Source organism: Aptenodytes patagonicus, chromosome 18 (genome assembly GCF_965638725.1).
Source record: "Aptenodytes patagonicus chromosome 18, bAptPat1.pri.cur, whole genome shotgun sequence".
Classification (NCBI taxonomy): Eukaryota; Metazoa; Chordata; class Aves; order Sphenisciformes; family Spheniscidae; genus Aptenodytes; species Aptenodytes patagonicus.
This window is the reverse complement of record NC_134966.1, coordinates 6,163,511-6,180,873: the sequence shown is the minus strand read 5'-3', so window position 1 is coordinate 6,180,873 and position 17,363 is coordinate 6,163,511. Positions and strand designations below refer to the sequence as shown.

The 17,363-nt window shown below is 46.7% G+C and overlaps 1 protein-coding gene across 2 annotated transcripts in view; it reads right to left on the bottom strand.

Moving 5' to 3' along the window:
- The window catches only part of EEIG1 (estrogen-induced osteoclastogenesis regulator 1), a 38,878-nt gene extending 21,515 nt beyond the window's left edge, over nt 1-17,363 (bottom strand). Inside the window, exons 1-2 of one of the 2 annotated variants that reach the window (XM_076355028.1) lie at nt 17,268-17,363; nt 15,287-15,921 (exon numbers count right to left, since the gene is read on the bottom strand). In XM_076355028.1, the coding sequence (XP_076211143.1) occupies nt 15,287-15,432 (146 nt within the window). In that variant the 5' untranslated portion in view covers nt 15,433-15,921; nt 17,268-17,363. The remainder of the gene's footprint in view (nt 1-15,286; nt 15,922-17,267) is intronic. The other variant, XM_076355029.1, reaches the window with a different exon arrangement.

Below are 17,363 nucleotides of genomic sequence, written 5' to 3'. Positions count from 1 at the left end.
AAAATCTCAGTCTAAATGAGACAGTATATAGATAAGCGCACACAAAGAGCTTCTTATACAGATTTCCTCCTCCTCATCTACACAAAGAGGGAGGGCAAGCTTTCCTATTTCTGATGCCCAATTCACATGCTCACTGTCCCCCCTCTCGGACATGTGGATCTGTGTCAGACCCTTCAAGCAGAACTAATCCTCCCGCCTGCTTGCAACAGGCGGTACTCGGCATCCTCCTCGCTGGTTCACCGCTGCACGCAGGAGCGCAACATCACTGAAGCAGCATCTCGATCCGATAAGACACAAGAAAGATAACACCATTTTAAAGAGGCGTAGGAGCCAAGTCCCAGCTCAGATTCATTTGAGTGCGATGGATTGAAAAGCAGCCCTCAAAGGGGCCCTGACAACACTCCAGCAGTGGGTCTTTCAGGGAGGAGGGTAACACAACCTCAGCAATGCAGGTACAATCCCCTCAATCACAGAGGGAGGAAAAGAAAAAAAAAAATCAAGTTATTTCAGCAGACTGCATCTGAAGGGCACCTTCTACAGCATTTCTCTACACAGCTCTGCTTTCAGCTGCAGAGACCCACCATTAAGACAGCCTCATCTATTTCCCAGCACTTCCGAAGGCTGAATTAGAGCAGGATCACTGACACCCTCTTAGCTTGGCAAAGTCTGGAACAATCCTGCGTTATGCTCCAGAGAAGATAACAACTATTTTAACCAGGTTACCTAGTGCAAAGCTGTAGGAGAGACCTTTGGTAAGGACAAGGAAAAGTCCCTGAAAAACCTGTTTCAAAACTGACTTTCTAAGATGCCCAGGTCAGTAACCAATATTCACACCACTGTGCTCACAGCACACCATAATTTATACCATCCTACAGACACAGCAGGTCCTGCTACAGAGGGCCTAATCACTGCCTATAAAGCATAGCAAAGGTGGGTGAACATATATACAATAGAAAGCGAGCTTTTATTTAGCCATTAGATGGTTTAGATATATGATCCAGAAGCTGTAGGTATCCCCAAATAATGGGCTTAGGACAGGGCAACTTCGCTGCAGCACACATATTATTAAAGAAAACTGCAGCTCTGAGGCTTTGCCATCCAGATACCTGGCAAGGAAAAGGAGAGAAATCAGCAGCAAACAAGATGCACCATTGGCAGACTGCACACCTAACAGCAGCGTGGGAATGTATCACATTAGTAAAGGCTTAGTGCTGCTGTCTTTTATCTTGTTATCAAGCTCATGCAGGCCAAACACAGGTAGAAAGCAGAAGCAAACACGATGCAGCAATCGGTGCTGGGAAGCTCAGTGGAAACGTATCCCCAGAATGAGAGGTGACACACCATATTCCTATCCACCATACAGGATCATAAAAAAACCAGCTGGATACACAATGCGTGGAAATCCAAGACAGCTTAACCTGGAGGTGTACAAGTGCTTTACGGCAAGTTATTTACATGGAGGGGTTTTGCCTTCCCTGAGCAGAAGAACAGAAAGGGCTGCAATTAGCTCTCAACAATAAAGTTACTCTGTTTTGACTGGGCTTACATCACTGATGAGAACAACTGCCAACCCAAAGAGCTGGACATCTCCCCCACTGCAAACAACCCTGTATTCTCCAGCTGACAAGTGCCGGTTGTTGTGTAGTAGACATTAGCAGTTATGATGGAAAAATGGCTCGGAGACAGATGATGCAGACCGTGTTTCTAAGAGAACTAAGCAAGCCTTTGTCATTTGAAACAAGTCTTATTTGGATGTTTCACTGCAAGTGTTTTAAACAAGGGTTCAGCAGTAAGGTCATCACATCCACCACCTACTTGCAAAATTTCCAGCAAATCCATTCTAATGGCCCATGGTGGAGAAGGACACCTGCTCGCATCCCCCTCTGGGTGTTAGCTTATACCTATCAATTTAGTTCTTCATTCACACCAGAGGGGAGATACGTATGGGCTCTTTAAACGCCAAATTTGAACACCAATGCTTTTAGAATGAAGCATTCACACAACCCAGCATTTTGGGGGGGGGGGGGAACAAGGCAAGCTCCAACACTTCTGGAGGGCTTCACCATGCTTGCTCAGTTCTGCCTCACACCAGGAGATGGACATACATCCACTCCTGCTGTTCGCTGGCACTTGGGGAGGTGGTGGAAGAGCAAACGGGGAAGGAGGAGTAGGGGAAAAAGTCAGCTCAGGAAACTAGATTCCACTTACAGTTAACAGCACAGCCTGCATAATCCCTATTTGACTGGAAAAGAGACAAATACTGGAAAAAGGATTAACAGCAACTGTACAGGAAAGAAAAAAGCTAATGGAAGAAACTTCAGCCACAGCTGAGAAGGAACAGTCAAGACCGTTTCACTGGGGGACAGGGGACAACGATGACAGCACCAAGTATGTGAAAGGCAGGCAAGGAAAGAACTGGAGCAAAAACAATGAGGCGAGCAGGAAATAAAAACAGGATACAAAGAATGACTTAGAAATCCACCTTAGGAATAAGCTCTTATCTAGGAGGCAAGTGATTAACTTTTTATGGCTTTAACCTTATTTCCAGAAGAAGCCTATTTCTGTAGAAGCACAGCTTTTGAACTGCATATTACAGTTCCCTCCAAGGCAGTGATCAATCTTGATAAAGGTCCACCAGTACAAGCCAGGGAGTGATAATACCTACTGGAGAATGGGGGTGGCAGTCAATCACCAGCAGAAAACCCTCCAGCATCAGCATTTCTAGTTGTGTATTAACAGCTTCTTTGAAAGGCAGTAATTCAGTTATGTCTGGAGTCCAGTCACGTGCATCCAGACATGTGTCTTTTATAAGTGACAAACATGAAATCCTGCACCTCATGCAGAATGTCCCATAGGCGAGAGCTTTCCAGTGCAGTCCGTCTCATGTCCTCCAGATCACTGCACTGGGTAGCCACACTCTCCAGTACATCCATGGCTTCTAAAACCTAGCATTGGGGGTTATTTTAGAAAAAAGTATTTCCAACCATTCCTTGTACCTAAATCTTAAAACCTTTAAGCTCCTCCTAACATGAACTATATTAAAAATACTATGAGAAACAATGGAAGTTATTAAAAAATAGCACGGAGCTAGCTGGTGACCGAGTGCTACAGCAGAAATTGCATAATGAAATAAAAATTGTGCCAAATGGAGAAAGTCACAGAATAATGACCCTTTAGAACTTAAGCTATAGAACAAGTCAGATGAGTTTTGGAAGGGTAAGTAAGGGTGAAGCAGGGAGATGGCAAGGGGAAATAATTCTAACAGACTCAGTGGCAGAGCAGCAAGGGACATGTACATGGCACTTTACAGACAGGACATGCCCAGCAGAGCCAGTCTGCTTTGAGGTATTCATAATTTACATTCTGTCATCTTGAAGCAGAGAAGAAAAGCCAGACATCAGGAAAACAAGGACAAGAAGGGACTGTAACAGTAAGTGCTGTGCAATGCATCTACTGTTACACACTGTGCTGAAGACAGACCAACCCGAAGTAGCACATACCCAAGGACATCTTGCCACATCTACAGAGCACAAGCTCTTTTTGGTCAGAGGCCAGGGACGTGTGCCAGGAGCAAAAACATTACAAGCAAAGAAGAATCAAACTCTTAAGTGTAAAGAAAGGAATAACTGGATAGATGACTCAGTTACTGAAACACAAGTCTGCAATAATGTGCGTATTGAACACTGGAAGACGCATTTGCTTTTTTTGAACTCTGATCATGCACTGAGTCACCACACCAACTCCTACTTCTATTGTTCTGATAGACTACGTTGGAGCTGGATTAGCCAAGAACGAACCACGTGCCAGGCTGCCAAGCCCACCCACCAGTGCTTTCCTCTCACAAGCAAATTTACAAGGATTTCAGTTACAGAAGCAGCAAGAACGGGCCTGCACTGCAGATTTTCCTTGGGTCTGCCCAGGTCAGCCACCAGCTACTACACTCAGGTTGCTGTACGTTGGTGCTGCCTTCTCCAGTCTGTCTCAGATGTGTTGTTCCTCTTGCTCCCGTGGCTGCTCTGTGCTGCAGAAGACTGGGCTACCTTGCAGTTCACACACAGCACACTCTGAAGAACTTGTCTAACTCTGGGCACAAACACCTTTCATATCTGACTTTCCACAACTATGACCATCGAACAATCAAATGTGCTCTATGTGTAAAACAGGCATGGGAACAACTTAACTAAAAGGGTCCTGAACTCTTACGTACGCCTCCGGCCAAGCCAGCTGGAGTTACAGGGGATGAGCAAACCCAAGCTGAGAGACCTCCATGTGACTGGGGAATGGAGGGCACAGAGGGAGGGGGTGTTCAGGCTTATTACCAAGCCAATTGTCCAGTAAAAACCACAAAAGTTAAACAAGGAAGAAAAAAAAATCCTGACTCTCCCAGGGCCCATTCGCCCTTTGGACAAATCACAGTTCAAATCTCCCCTGTGGTTCTAACAGATAGAGGAACTAAAGCTTCAGAAGGTCCCAAACGCTTCAGAAAAACTCTAAGGTTTGTTCTGTACAGATGCTTTAAGATTAAGGTAGATTAACCCACCATATTTCAGAGGCAATAGGTGTTTCTGTATCATACTGTAGCTTGGAAAGCCTTTTCACTTCTGGCAGACTGGAGATGTAAAATGAAGATTCACCGATTATCCGTTGCCGATATATTTATAAATTTGCTTCATCCCCTAAGTGTTAGTTGTCATTCTGAGAGATTCCAGATTTGCCTTTTGCTGACTAAATTTAAACTCCTAGTGAAGAAAGACAGCAGTGTAAACTCCAGCACGGAGAATTCAGATAATATCCCTACCACACAGGGTACAAGAGATGGCTACAACTCCATGATGCAAGAAAGCTGTGTTTGTAAACAAGATGTTTTTATAAAGAAAAAAGCAAGCTACCTTTCAAAACAAAAAAAATCCACACATGCCCCCCAAGACGAGAAAAATCAAGACATGGGTCAACTCAATATTCCAGGGCTTTGCTGGGATAGTAAATCTGGAAAATGAAAACCCTGAAGGGAATCAACATAAGACTAGGAACAACATCCCTGACTCAAGTGGTGTACACTGAGACAAATCTTTTTGCCTCTAAGGCAGATTCATGGCACATGAAGACATACTGATGCCAGAATAGTTAAGTGACATTTTTTTTCCAACATCAGCCCTGTTTCAACCAGGAGAATTTGCCAATATAGCTGTACCAGAGAAGTCTTTATAGTGCAAATTAACCTGCATATGAGGCCAAGTTAATTTCTGGAATAATTTCATTACTACCATGTGATGTAACATCACTGCAATTTGGCTCGAGTATGCTCAAGAGCCCTTCAGTAAATAAGTTGCCTGAAGTCAACCCCGGTGCTAAAAGTAGGTTTAGTTACCCAAGAGGTAACACCCTACCGTGCTCAGACATGTTCCCCTATGAATCACTTCTATACAGTATACATTTAATCAAAACCAATACAATAGCCCAGGATAAAGCCCTTTATACGTTAACAGCAGCTTTTTCATTCCATGATGAATACAGGTGTTTTATGATGGTTCCTTTATAAAGGCACCGTTCAGCAGTACAAACCAGGTCACTGGTTTTAAGGACAAGGTACAAACATGTTCTCACTGAACCTCTGTCCCCTCCATCAATATCTATCACTGTTAGGGTTTATCAGCAAAAAGGCTACTCAACAGAAGAGGTTTGCAAATTAAAAAAGGCTGCTGAGTAAAGCCTGCTGCGCCCTGACTCATCACCATACTGGTGGTGACGGGCTGGGATTTCTAGACCCTGCCTGTCCCAACTCTCCCTTCCCCTTTGCCCCAAATCCAGAGTGTGTCAGACCTGGTGTTATGCCACGGTGCCAGAGCCAGCAAGAGGAGGGGAGAGAAAGGGGTCTGAGACAGAGCAGTCAGAGCTGCTTTTGCTCCCCTGGAGCCACAGCTCCAGACAAATGCAATTTTCTAAGACAGACCAATATCTCATGATGCAACTTGTCCTAATCAGAGAAAAGTAATTTCATAAAATACATTTTGGTTAACAGCAGAATATGGGAGAGCTCTGCATTTTGCGACAGCAGTCGGTGCTGGTTAAACCCCTGGGAGATGTTAGCACAGGCTCCCACTGCTCAGCTGCCAGGAGCAGGTTTCTGAGGATCAGAGAGTTTTTACCTCCTCCGTGGCTGTCGCTACCAGCTGTATTCAGACACATTCCCTTGATTGTCCCCTACTGAGAGCAAATGACGTTGGAGATGTGTATGCATCACTTCTGGAGGGGAGACAACATGCAGATTTGTTTTTAAAGAACAGACGTACTTGCACGGAAAGCAGGAAAAGCCGCTGCTATAAACCTACATCAGAAATGGACCTTAGAGAGAACAGTAGCCAAACAGAGTATGATCAGCTACTCCCAGTACAGCAGAAAAAGGGTATTCAACAAAGCAGAAAGGCAGCAAATGTAAGAAACAGTTATAGGAAATACACTCCTCCACAACACAGAATTTCCCTTGCGGCAAGGAGCACTGCAGGCTACTGAAGGCAGAAGATGAGCAGCACTGTACTTGAAAGGAATTCAACATTTATGCAGATGCAATTGCCTGGTGTTACCGAAGTACGAGGTAAAACATAGCAGGCCGCTGACAGAAGCCAGGAAAAGAGCTTTCCTGCAGAGGGGTTACTGCATAATCAACCTGTAACAGAGGCAAGCAGACTACCTCTTGAACCACCCTTACTGCTTAGTCTGGAAACAGGACACGGCACCGGCTGGGGCTCACCTGGTACAGCAAGTCTACGTCAAAGTGCGAATGCTGAAACTATTGCTCCGTTCCAGGGCAATGGAGCATTGAGAGATCTGGAAAGATTGCTGAATTATAAATATCCCACATTCCTCCCTCATATTCTGTGATACGCAGGCAGAGCCTAGGCAATGATAGGAAGAACAGGAACTAGCAAGAGAAACAGAAGAAGCATGATGAAAACACAGCCAAGCTGTCAACCCTCTCTGCTACCTATACACACTCGAACAAAAATCCACTGAAAACCATGATACCACACCCAACCTCACCTTTTCCGTTTCAAGCATGGATAAAGCCTGAAAAAGTCTGATACAAGGCCGGGGGAAAAAAAAAATTCTCTAAGCCTGAGTTTTTCCAGACAAGCCTTTCCTTCCCCCTTCCCTGGCCATTTGCGTTTTTATTTTGATGAGCAATATTATCCCTTAAGGACTGGAAACAAAAGTGACCAGACAGGGAACAAGGCAATCGGAAACCTTCGGCAGGGTTCACTCTGGCCTCCCCACTTTGTGTACCTTACACTCACCACTTGCATTTCAGGAGCAATGAAGACTTCAGCTGCAGCGCAGGAGCACAGGGAGGCATATGCTGACCAGTCTTCCATGTGGCAGCTGGCTGAGGAAGTCTCTGTTGATCATTAACCCAATATCCATTAGTGAAACATTTGCCACAGTCATTTTGTACAAAGTTTTATTCTGGAAGCAAAAATGGAGGTATGCGACTACCCCAAACTGAAACCCTGAGGCCACATCCCTTTCACAGGGTTTCCTATTATGGGTTCCTTGATCTGCTTTTCCATTGCAAAGCCAGACTGGAGCATAATGCTTGGTAATTTCTGAGAGACACTAAACAAGACCTCAAATTTCATTTTCTACATTTGGTACACTGAATGGCAACAGAAGGGACTTGCATCCTTTAGGCAAACATGCAGCTCTAGGAAGCTGCAATCCCAAAAGAAAGTATTCTAGCTTTAGCTGTTTATTTCAGAGAGCACATTTCAGGCTAGTTACCAACCACATGCAGGGGTGATAGTCTCTGTAGGTCTCTAAAGCTGCATTGCTAATTAGTGGTGCAGCTTTCTAGCCCTTCCAGGACAGTAAATCCATATACTCTCTTCCTTCCTCCCATGTAAGCACCCTCAGTGCTTTTGGGCTCAACAGACAGTGTTAATTTCTTATTTAGAATACAGCACACAGCCATAAAAGTATTTTTAGCTTCAGTCCCATCTCCTACTACGACATGGGACCTCCTTCAAGGCCTCCTCTCACCAATGAAGTATGATAAATTCAGCCAAAGGAAAGGCATAATCCTGCTCTCTTGCCAGCTCAGCTACTTTCTATCCGCAGGGAAAGCATCCGTTACAGACTGTATATGCTATCGCTTATCTAGAACATCCTGTCTCTTCCACACTTGCCTCCTCCCAATCCTCTAGTCTCCATGTGCTTCCTCTCCATTTTCTTCCTCATCCCCATAACCCAGTCCCATTTCCTCGATCTTTTCCTCATCTCAGCCTTATCAATTGAGCTACACAGGAGACTCACGAGAAGCACATGAAAATGACATCCATGAAAATCAGCAATTTAGAATCCTGCAGAACAATTCCCTTTCTTGCTCATCAGATTAAAAATACACCAAACAAGAAGGCTGTTCATCCAGTGAACACAGGCACAACTGTTTGTCTAGTGGGAAGTGCCTTTCAAACCCAGGCTCTAAAATGAGATGCCGAGTCCCACTGTATGGTACCAGAGAGATCATGATGCCAAGTCCAGAGTTACGATAGCGATGTGTATTGTGTCTCCCAGCATGTGCACAAAGGCATAATATGAATAAATTGCAAGGAAAAAAAAAAGCCTCTCATCTTGCAGGATGAGCAGCTGGTACTATGGTGGGGTAACACATCCAGTCACCTGAAATAATCACCTTTACAGCACGGATTACTGATACGAGGTCACAGGCCATTACAGAAGAAACAAGCAGATCCAAACGTTGGTCCAGGGCACTCCTAAAGGCTTCTGTTTTATTATACAATGAGACACAGCTACAAAATAATTCCTGACCCATTTCAGGGCAGGCTGCAAGCCCAGTGCAGAGCCGGCAGCCCGCAGAGGATGCAGAACATACCCTGTTTGAAAAAGGGAGGCCACATACAGAGCCACATCTGTCTGTCCTTGCACGGATAAGACCTTAAAGAGCTAAGCGCAGGTGGATGCTGCGAGAGCTCACCATCCCACTCCGTCAGGCTTGCGAGCATGCAGACTTGCCCTGAAGTGAGGGAGGTTTCTGATCTGAAACCTCCTGCAATAAAATAAGAAATAAATCTGTACCTACCTCATTTATCTAGAAACTGGTACCAGAACAACTTGCCATTGGCAGCTTATGGCCTATTAAAATACCAACCACTGTGCGCGAGACCACAGGCTCCCGAAGGCATGCATGAATTCCTCTGAAATACAGCTACAAAGCTAGAGTCAACACTGATGGCAGCTCAAGAGCACAAAGAATAAACAGACTGGAAGCCATTTAGGTTTCCCCCTGTATTTCAGAAATAAATACATGTCTTAAAGGGCGGGGGGAGGTGGGCACCCTCTCCTACCTTCCCTTGTCCTCGGCCAGAGCTGATAGTGTTGTCACCCTGTAAATCAAATGGGCCACAGGGCCCCAGTCTCAAAGTAGAACATTAATTTCCAATGAGTAATTTTTTGAGCCAAGGGCTGCTTAAGTCACACAAATAAGGCTGTTGCTAAGAGTTAGCTGTCAAAGCAATGCCAGTTCAGAATTGGCGATGAGGGGGAAGTTTGAAAGCCGGCTGTATCTGAACATATTTACTGATGCTGTACACACAGCGTATCGGTTACAGAGCTTTAGATTACAGCTTCTGGTGAACAAAGCAGCCCTGCCTGAGCAACAGCAGGCGGAACAGGAGTCACAGCATGAACAGAGACTGTTCTTTACTCAACAGGATACAGCCCCCGTGGCAGGAAAGTTTTAACGTAATTCTGCCCGTCTTGTGACAGGCTCCAACACAGTGACCGGTGACAGGAAGAGGCAAGCCCGGCACGAAGCAAATCAACCCACCCCAAAGCCTCTGCGGTCGGACCCTGTAGGTGTAGCAGCCAGAGCCCAGAAAAGGTAAAAGAAATGCTCTGCAAATTCAAAGTGCAGCTTAAGACGGTTTGTGCCAGGGACCCTGCAGCGCTGTATCACTTCTGCACTTTTTCCAACACCCTCAACTTGCCAGAGGTTAAACCTCATCCACTGCTTCTGCTCTCACGACTTTCACCTACATTTAGCTACGCTGCTGGAATGAAACCCCTTTTTCTCATCTTTGCTGTCTAGTTTCTCTATATTTGTTTCAGAATGCAAGCAGTGCAGGTATTATGCCTTAATATGATCTTGAACTAGGTTATATTTTATTGCAAATCATTTCTAGAGGCTGTATTCAAATGCCTCCTCCACTAACAGCCCCAGCCCGCTCCTGAGGCTGCAGCCAGGAAAGAAGGATGTTAGCATGTGAAGCTGCTCTGGAGCATTAAAACACTCTCTCGATCTGTATGTTAGGAATATATTTGTACATAGGGAAGGTCTACATTACCAGACACGTTCGCAACAAAAGCACTTTTAAAATACGTTATCACACCACGTGCTCTAGCAGAGGATAGAGCCAAGCGCATGTCATCCTAAAATATGGAACTGGGAGAACAGTTTAGAGCCACAACCAAGTTCCTTCCTCTACTACACCCTGGCAATTCTGCTCAAATCAAGAGGCAGAACTCAGCCTGCGATCCTCTCCTTTCACTACAGCTAGTTTTCTTCCTCTCTTGGGGATGCTGACTCTAGAAGAAACTATTTAGTTACCTAACCTTCGTTTTAAGGCAGACAGTGGCGAAGATTTAGATCTCAACTGGGCTGAATCAGTCCTTTAGTCTCTGATTAACCAAACAGTTAACAATTTTCCAGTATGAAAGAGGCAAACATGGTGAACCTAGTTACCTGAAGGATCCTGTAACATCAGGCACAGTGACTATTTACATGAAGACAGTGAATTAGTTGATTTCCAACTCTCACCACCGAGACACAGCTGCATTTCAGAGGTGGTATGACTTGCACCTCCCTTCACAAAGGTTTCTGAATGACCAGCTGTGTGTTAGCGGGGCAGTGCTTCTCCCCCTTTATTTATGTCCTACAGAAATGAAAAAAGTTGTGTATACCACTAAGACATAATGATGCTTTGCATCCCGCCAGCTGAGGAAAGCAAGTAGCTTTAGGTCTGTACCTACATAAGGATGACAAAGCCACACTTACACAAAAGCTGACCTCAGTCCACAGGGAGCTATCGGTATGAGGTGCCTCCCCAGATACCAGCATCTCCTTTAGCTTTCTGGATGCAGCTTTACGCACGCACACACACACAAAAAAGCATGCAGCGCAGGAAGTGGCCTTTCACTCTTACTCAATTAAAAATTGCAAGGCTAAGAACATTCTCGGTTCAGGCTTACAGCACCAAAATACTTTGAGGCCGGACCATCCTAACAGGATCAGCTCTTCCCAGACCGAGCCTGCATGCAAACAGCTGCTGGGCTGCAGAAGACTAACTGTGTTCTTTGGTTCAAACTGTCGCAGGAGTGCCAGGATCAGAAAACCAAGCTGAAATGCTGCATACGCTTGGAAAAGCATGGTCCCAAAGGAAATACAGTCTGAGGTGTCTTCAGAAGACAATGAGGAAGGTGGGAAATGCCCTGAAAGTTACTCAACTCATGCAAAACAGTCTTTCCTCTAGAGTCAGCCAGGGGCTTTCAGAGTACAATCCCTTCCTTCAAATCCAGAAATATCAGAGCGAAACTGTTGGCACGCTAACAGAACAATGCAGGATGAAGTGTCAGGAGTCTGTGGATAACACCTGGCTTTCCACTTCCTTCACGTCGTGCACTGGCAGCTCGCTGCCAACACGCAGCCAGAAATCAATCAGCACCGAGGTAAAGAGCATCTGGCTGTCACTCAGCATTAACTGACACTGTAAGCAGAGAGAGGGGGGAAATTTAATCAAGTCTTCCTCTTCTGTGATACCCAAAGATGTACATGTACATACTACATCAGCCTGTAGCTTTAGGCACTCATTTGGACATCCAGGCTCCTGCCTGCGCTGATCCACTGATTCGAAACCTCCCAATGAGCTTATCGTATCATCTCTCTAGGAACAAAGACGCACACCCCCCCAAAAAAGCTTCAAACGGGTACAAAATGCAGCAGCCCATCTGCTTCACAAAAACGGTTGCCATGAATACATCCCTACTGCTCTGCGCCTGCTATTTTTAAAGATACTTGGGAGGCAACTGAATTCACTGGTGGTTGTGCTATTTAAGTATCTGGATTAATACTATTCAAGGAATATACCGGTACTTCTCCGTGGGGAAATACAGCACCTGCCTGGCCTACGCCTGGCTCAGATGCATTTTCAGAAGACCAACTTCTGTAATCCAACAGGAGGGCGATAAACCCACAGACAATAGATGCTTTTCACGCAGAGCACTGTAAACTGAAACGGGTGAGTCTTATCCTCAGAAGCCCCACCAGAGCGTAAGGAGACTTTACAAAGGGAGGGGAAAGGACGAGTGAAAGGAAATCTACAGCTGCAACTTTAGTCACTAAATACCCATGGTTTAACGCAAGGCCTGAGCACAGCAAGTGTAGAAAAAGGGTACCTGCCTGCAAGAAAAAAAAAAAACCAAACCAAACCAGAAAACCCAAGAGAGGCAGATCCCCAAAGCCGAATGTGCTGACAGGACCTGGACCTTTTCCAGAGTGCCTTGAATTCCTAAGAGCTTAAGTCTTAATGCATTTCAGACAGGTTCTCCTCCAGCCAGGCTGCTTTGTCCCAGCCTGGGCAGAGGAGGTGTGAGCAGCTCACAGCCCGGGAGGGGGGTGCCAGCCCGGGGTGTGCCCCACCGGACCCACAGCACCAGGCTGCAGCAGGTACCTGCAACCCAGGCTGAAGCGGACTTGGGACCGGGACGGGCTGACGGGAGCTGGCAGTACAGCCTCCCACTTCTGCTCTGCTCACAGGTCAAATTAACCCGGTGCCACCTAGCACCTCATTGGATATATCATATCCCCACCTCTCGCCACAGACGTGCATGAGCTGTCAAGTAAGTCTATTGTAAATAACCCGAAAAAAAATCTGTCTCTGGAGATTCTGATATTCTCATACAACACTCTTCTTTCCACATCATAGGTCACTTAATCGAAAAAAAAGAAAACTGATGTAGTGTGTCCTATGAAGAGCTCCTATACCTACTTCTCCCCCCCGTTTGGAGTTTACAGACTCCAAATGACACGGGACACGTTCAGATCAGTTCTCTGAAAACTCACGGGCAGAAAAGAGCTACTGGTCTGCTTGATCATAGCTGCATGCCTCCTGTTGCCACAGACGAAGCCCAAATCAATTGCAGAGCAAACACCAGACTTTTTTACGTAAGCAGCTCACATAAGTTGACCTGACAGACATTACAACCTCAAACGCAATCATTTTTGGAAGTGGTTGATTTCAGAGAAACAATCACAGATCCTAAATAATGTACAGACTTCTAACACAACACAGACACAGCATCTCCTTCCCTTTAATCTTTCCCCAGATCCAAAGAGTATCAAAGAGGTCATGGAAATGACTAGAGGAGCATAGAGCAGAGCCAAGGCATGATCTGGGAGCCTCTCCACATGGTAACTCTTCTCCTCACCGTTCCTGGAAATTCATCCCTCCTGAAGTTTCTCTAATTGCAACAGGGGAAAATATTTGGAAAAGGTCAAATGACTCAATACCACTGAGACCTGTAACTTTTCAAGCAGGAACGGGTTCCCATGTGCTTTCAGTTAGAGTACAGACAGGTTAGGGGAAAGGCGGCAAACCCAACAGCCTACTTCCCCTTTGCTCGTTTATAAGCAATCAAGCCCGCTGAGCGTAATGTATGTGTTTGGTTTAAATTACAGATGATTTCGCTGCTGGAACACATCTGCAATGCACTGCGCTGAGCAAACTGCTGAGCCCCAGCCAGCTCAGAAAACAACCCAATGCAACCCAAACGGCTGGCAGCATCGGCAAACCCCAGCGACGGCTCCTAGAAGCTGCTTTCAGGGACAACAAGGAGAGGGAGGTCGACATTTCTCAGCACAGGCTTTTCCTGAGACACCCTCCATTTCAACTCATTTTATTATGACTCCAGGAAGCAGAGGGGTTAATTTCTTTCCAAGTTCACATACTGTTTGAATTCCTTAGATAAGCTGCTTCCACCAAACCCAAGGATCTAGCCTCAGGGGAGAACACTGTAAGGAAAAGCTCTTTTGATAGATTTTCTTCAAAAGAGAAATTAATTCAAAGTCCATTTTTGGAGGTGTTCCACGCCCACAGCTTCTACAGACTTCAGATGAGGTTGCACTGTGCCTCTGGAAGAAAAACCAAGCTTTGAGCAATGCCCTACCACTTCTATTTGCAAGACAGAAATGTTTTATGCTTGCCCAATAAAATCTTCTCTCCTGAAATGAGAAAGCTCAGTGTGCAGCACCACAAAGAGGAAAACCAGACCAAACCAGGCTTTAGCTCTGGGATAAAGCAGTTAACAGCTAGCACAAACTAATCCTGTACCTTTAAAACTGAGCAGTCACTCAGTAAAGCAAAAAAACAAGTTTTGAAAGCGACTGAAGGCTTCCTTCACATTTTGAGGCAGAAAGAAAGCAAGTCCGGGCTGTTACGGAATTTGCGCTTGCATACTGCTGGTGATGATCTGTGTGCATAGTTGGAAACAAAGCAAGTTTTTATTAGCAATTAGTAGCAGGAGTGGGGACAGACCTGTCTGAAGGAGTCAGAGAAATGCCAATACAAGGTTGTTCTGCCATCGTGCAAGATGTGCAGCAGAATGATCCCAATATGACAGATCACATAAAAAAGAAAATACTGCAGCTATAAACTTGGAGATGCAACGGCATCAGTGCAAGGAGATAAACTGTGTCTTTAACACTCAGAACTTTGACTCCAGGCAGCAGTTTTCCCCTGCACAGCAATTTGCAATGCAAAGCAAGCTACTTCCACTCTTACCAAGAGCAGTAATTCGGAAGCAAAGGGGGAGAGCAAAGTTGTGAAGGGTTGATTTGCTTAGATACAGTTTTCCACCAAGTTGAGTTTCAAGTTGGGCATGAAAGCAATATAGCACAGGGTCTGAAATAGCGTGTGAGAACTTGGGCAAGGAAGGGGAAAAGAAATAAGAGAGGATTTCATCCACAAACCCCAGCCCCTTTCAGGGCAGCGACCTCCCGCTCCCTCCCCACATCTCTGAAAAATTCAATCCAGCTCTGATCAGCCAACACCACCCAGGTTCAGAGCTCTCCAGCTATGTTCTTCCCCCGCTCTGGAGAATGATGTGGCATGTGGGGCCCTACAGCAGAACTATTAAAATCCCATCAAGGGGTAGGCAAGTGGTAGCCATATGCTAAACCGCTCAAGTGAAGAATAACCGTCTGCAAACAGTTTCTTACCTGGTAGATAAGCTAGCAAAGTCTCCTCCATCTAGCAGCCTGATTTTGCAGAACAGAACCCCATTCACAAAGGGGACAGCAGTCAGCTCTTCTAGAGTGAAACTTGTCTGAAACTTGAATTTCTTCTTCTTCATCAGGAAAGCCATGGGCAAATTCAGCGTGGAAAGCCCAGGAATTCCAAACAAGATCAGGGAGGAGCAGCTCAAAACACACAGACAAGCAGAGGAACGGCACTCGTTCCAGGAGCGCAAGCAGGGAGTAAATTCCAGTTCAGTTACAACGACGGCCCAGCTTCAAATGCACAATCCTCTTCTCTTTGGTGGTCGGATCTGGCTGTGGGATCATCGCCACGGCAGGCTTCAGGTGAGGAGGAAGAGGTCAGATTAAATCTCTGCAACATCTCCAAGGGAAAAGAGGGGGAGAGAAGTCGGTCTCAGCTCCAGACCAGCAGGAGCTGTCCCTGTCAGAGGCTGCAGTGCTCTGTCTTCAGCACAACCCCTCCAGAAAGCATCTCTCCTGGCAAGTCATCTTGAGTCTCCAAAGAAGTCTTAAGTCTGCAGGCAGCACATTCAGAAAGCTTCTAGCTCCTATCTCCTCCTCTTGTGCAACTCCTTGATACAGGTCTTCGGGTCAGCCTTTGGGAGGAAAATGAGTAAATTAGTCCCAGCCAGTCTCGGGCTCCTCCTCCTCCTATAAAACCTGTTTGGATGGGTACTATTCAGTCCAGACTCATACCAGTCTCAAGAGGTATGGCCCCAATTAGCGTGGCCCCAACATCCTCTTTCCCCTTTTTGCCTAGAGCAAGCTTCACTGTTGTCATCCCCCTCATAATTTCTGTTTTGCAAAGCAGCTAATAAAAATCTTTAGAAGCAGTTTACAGAGCAAGATCCATCTAACACGTAGTCTAACAAGAGTAAGCAAAGGCGTCTCAAGAAATGCAAAAATCTGTTTCTTTTCTGTTCTTCCGACCAGCCCTAAGTATTAGCACCTGCATCTTATAAATGGACAAACCAGCACAGAGGAAAAAAAAGCAGTCTGCTCTAGATTACACAGCATAAAAACCGAATCAGGTCATCTGGCTGTCCAATAGTCAGGCCCACCGAGTATGCTGCCTTCCCCCAGCACCAGGTCCACACCAAGCCGTGCCCTGCACAGCTCAGTTTTGGGGCTGGAGACGGTCATTTCATTACACATTTACGCAACACCTAAACCAGGGAGGCCAAGACCTGATTAGCATCTAAAAGGGACGAGGTTATGAACACCAGGCAGTAAACAACCCACACCGATACTAAGAATTAATGACTGCAAACCAACGCAGGCAAAGCTCCTGCTGACTGCACGGGTGTGCAGTTAAAGCCCCTCTCCTGCTTGGGCGGGAGCGGGCGAATCCAGCCAGCTCTGCCCGCTGCGCCGGGGCCCGGGCACCTCCACAGAGGCACCGCTCTCCTGTGGCCGCCTCTGAGCCGAGTGAGGGGGCAGACTGGTGACTGCTCCACACCACCAGCCCCCTCCACGAGCCATACCTGCCCCCTCTGCCCCTGCACCAAGCTGCAGCTAGGTCTCAGCCTGCCTTCCAGCCCCCTGGACCGTGCACTGAGATGCAGACAGGTCTCAGCCCACCTCTGGGCCCCATGGACCACACACTGGGCTGCAGTGAGGTCACAGCCCGTCCCCTGGCACCTGTGGGCCATGCACTAAGCTGTGGTCAGGTCTCAGCTCGCTTTCTGAGCCATGCACTGAACAGTGGCCAGGTCTCAGCCTGCCTCCCGACCCCGTGAACCACAGAGTGAACTGCAGTCAGGTCTCAGCCCCTCTCCCAGCCCCAGGGGCCATGCACCGGGCTGTGGCCGGGCCGCAGCCCGCCTCTGGCCCCATGCACCATGCACCGAGCTCCGGCCAGGTCTCAGCCCCCCTCCCAGCCCCAAAACAACGAGCCGACATGCGGGAGGTCTCAGCCCAGTTCCCGGCCCCCTCCACCGACCTGCGGCCCGATGCCGGCCCGGTCCCTGCCCGGCCCTGCTCGCACCTCCTGCCCCCTCCTCACACGGCCGCCACAGCCACCGCTGCTCCCCGCCAC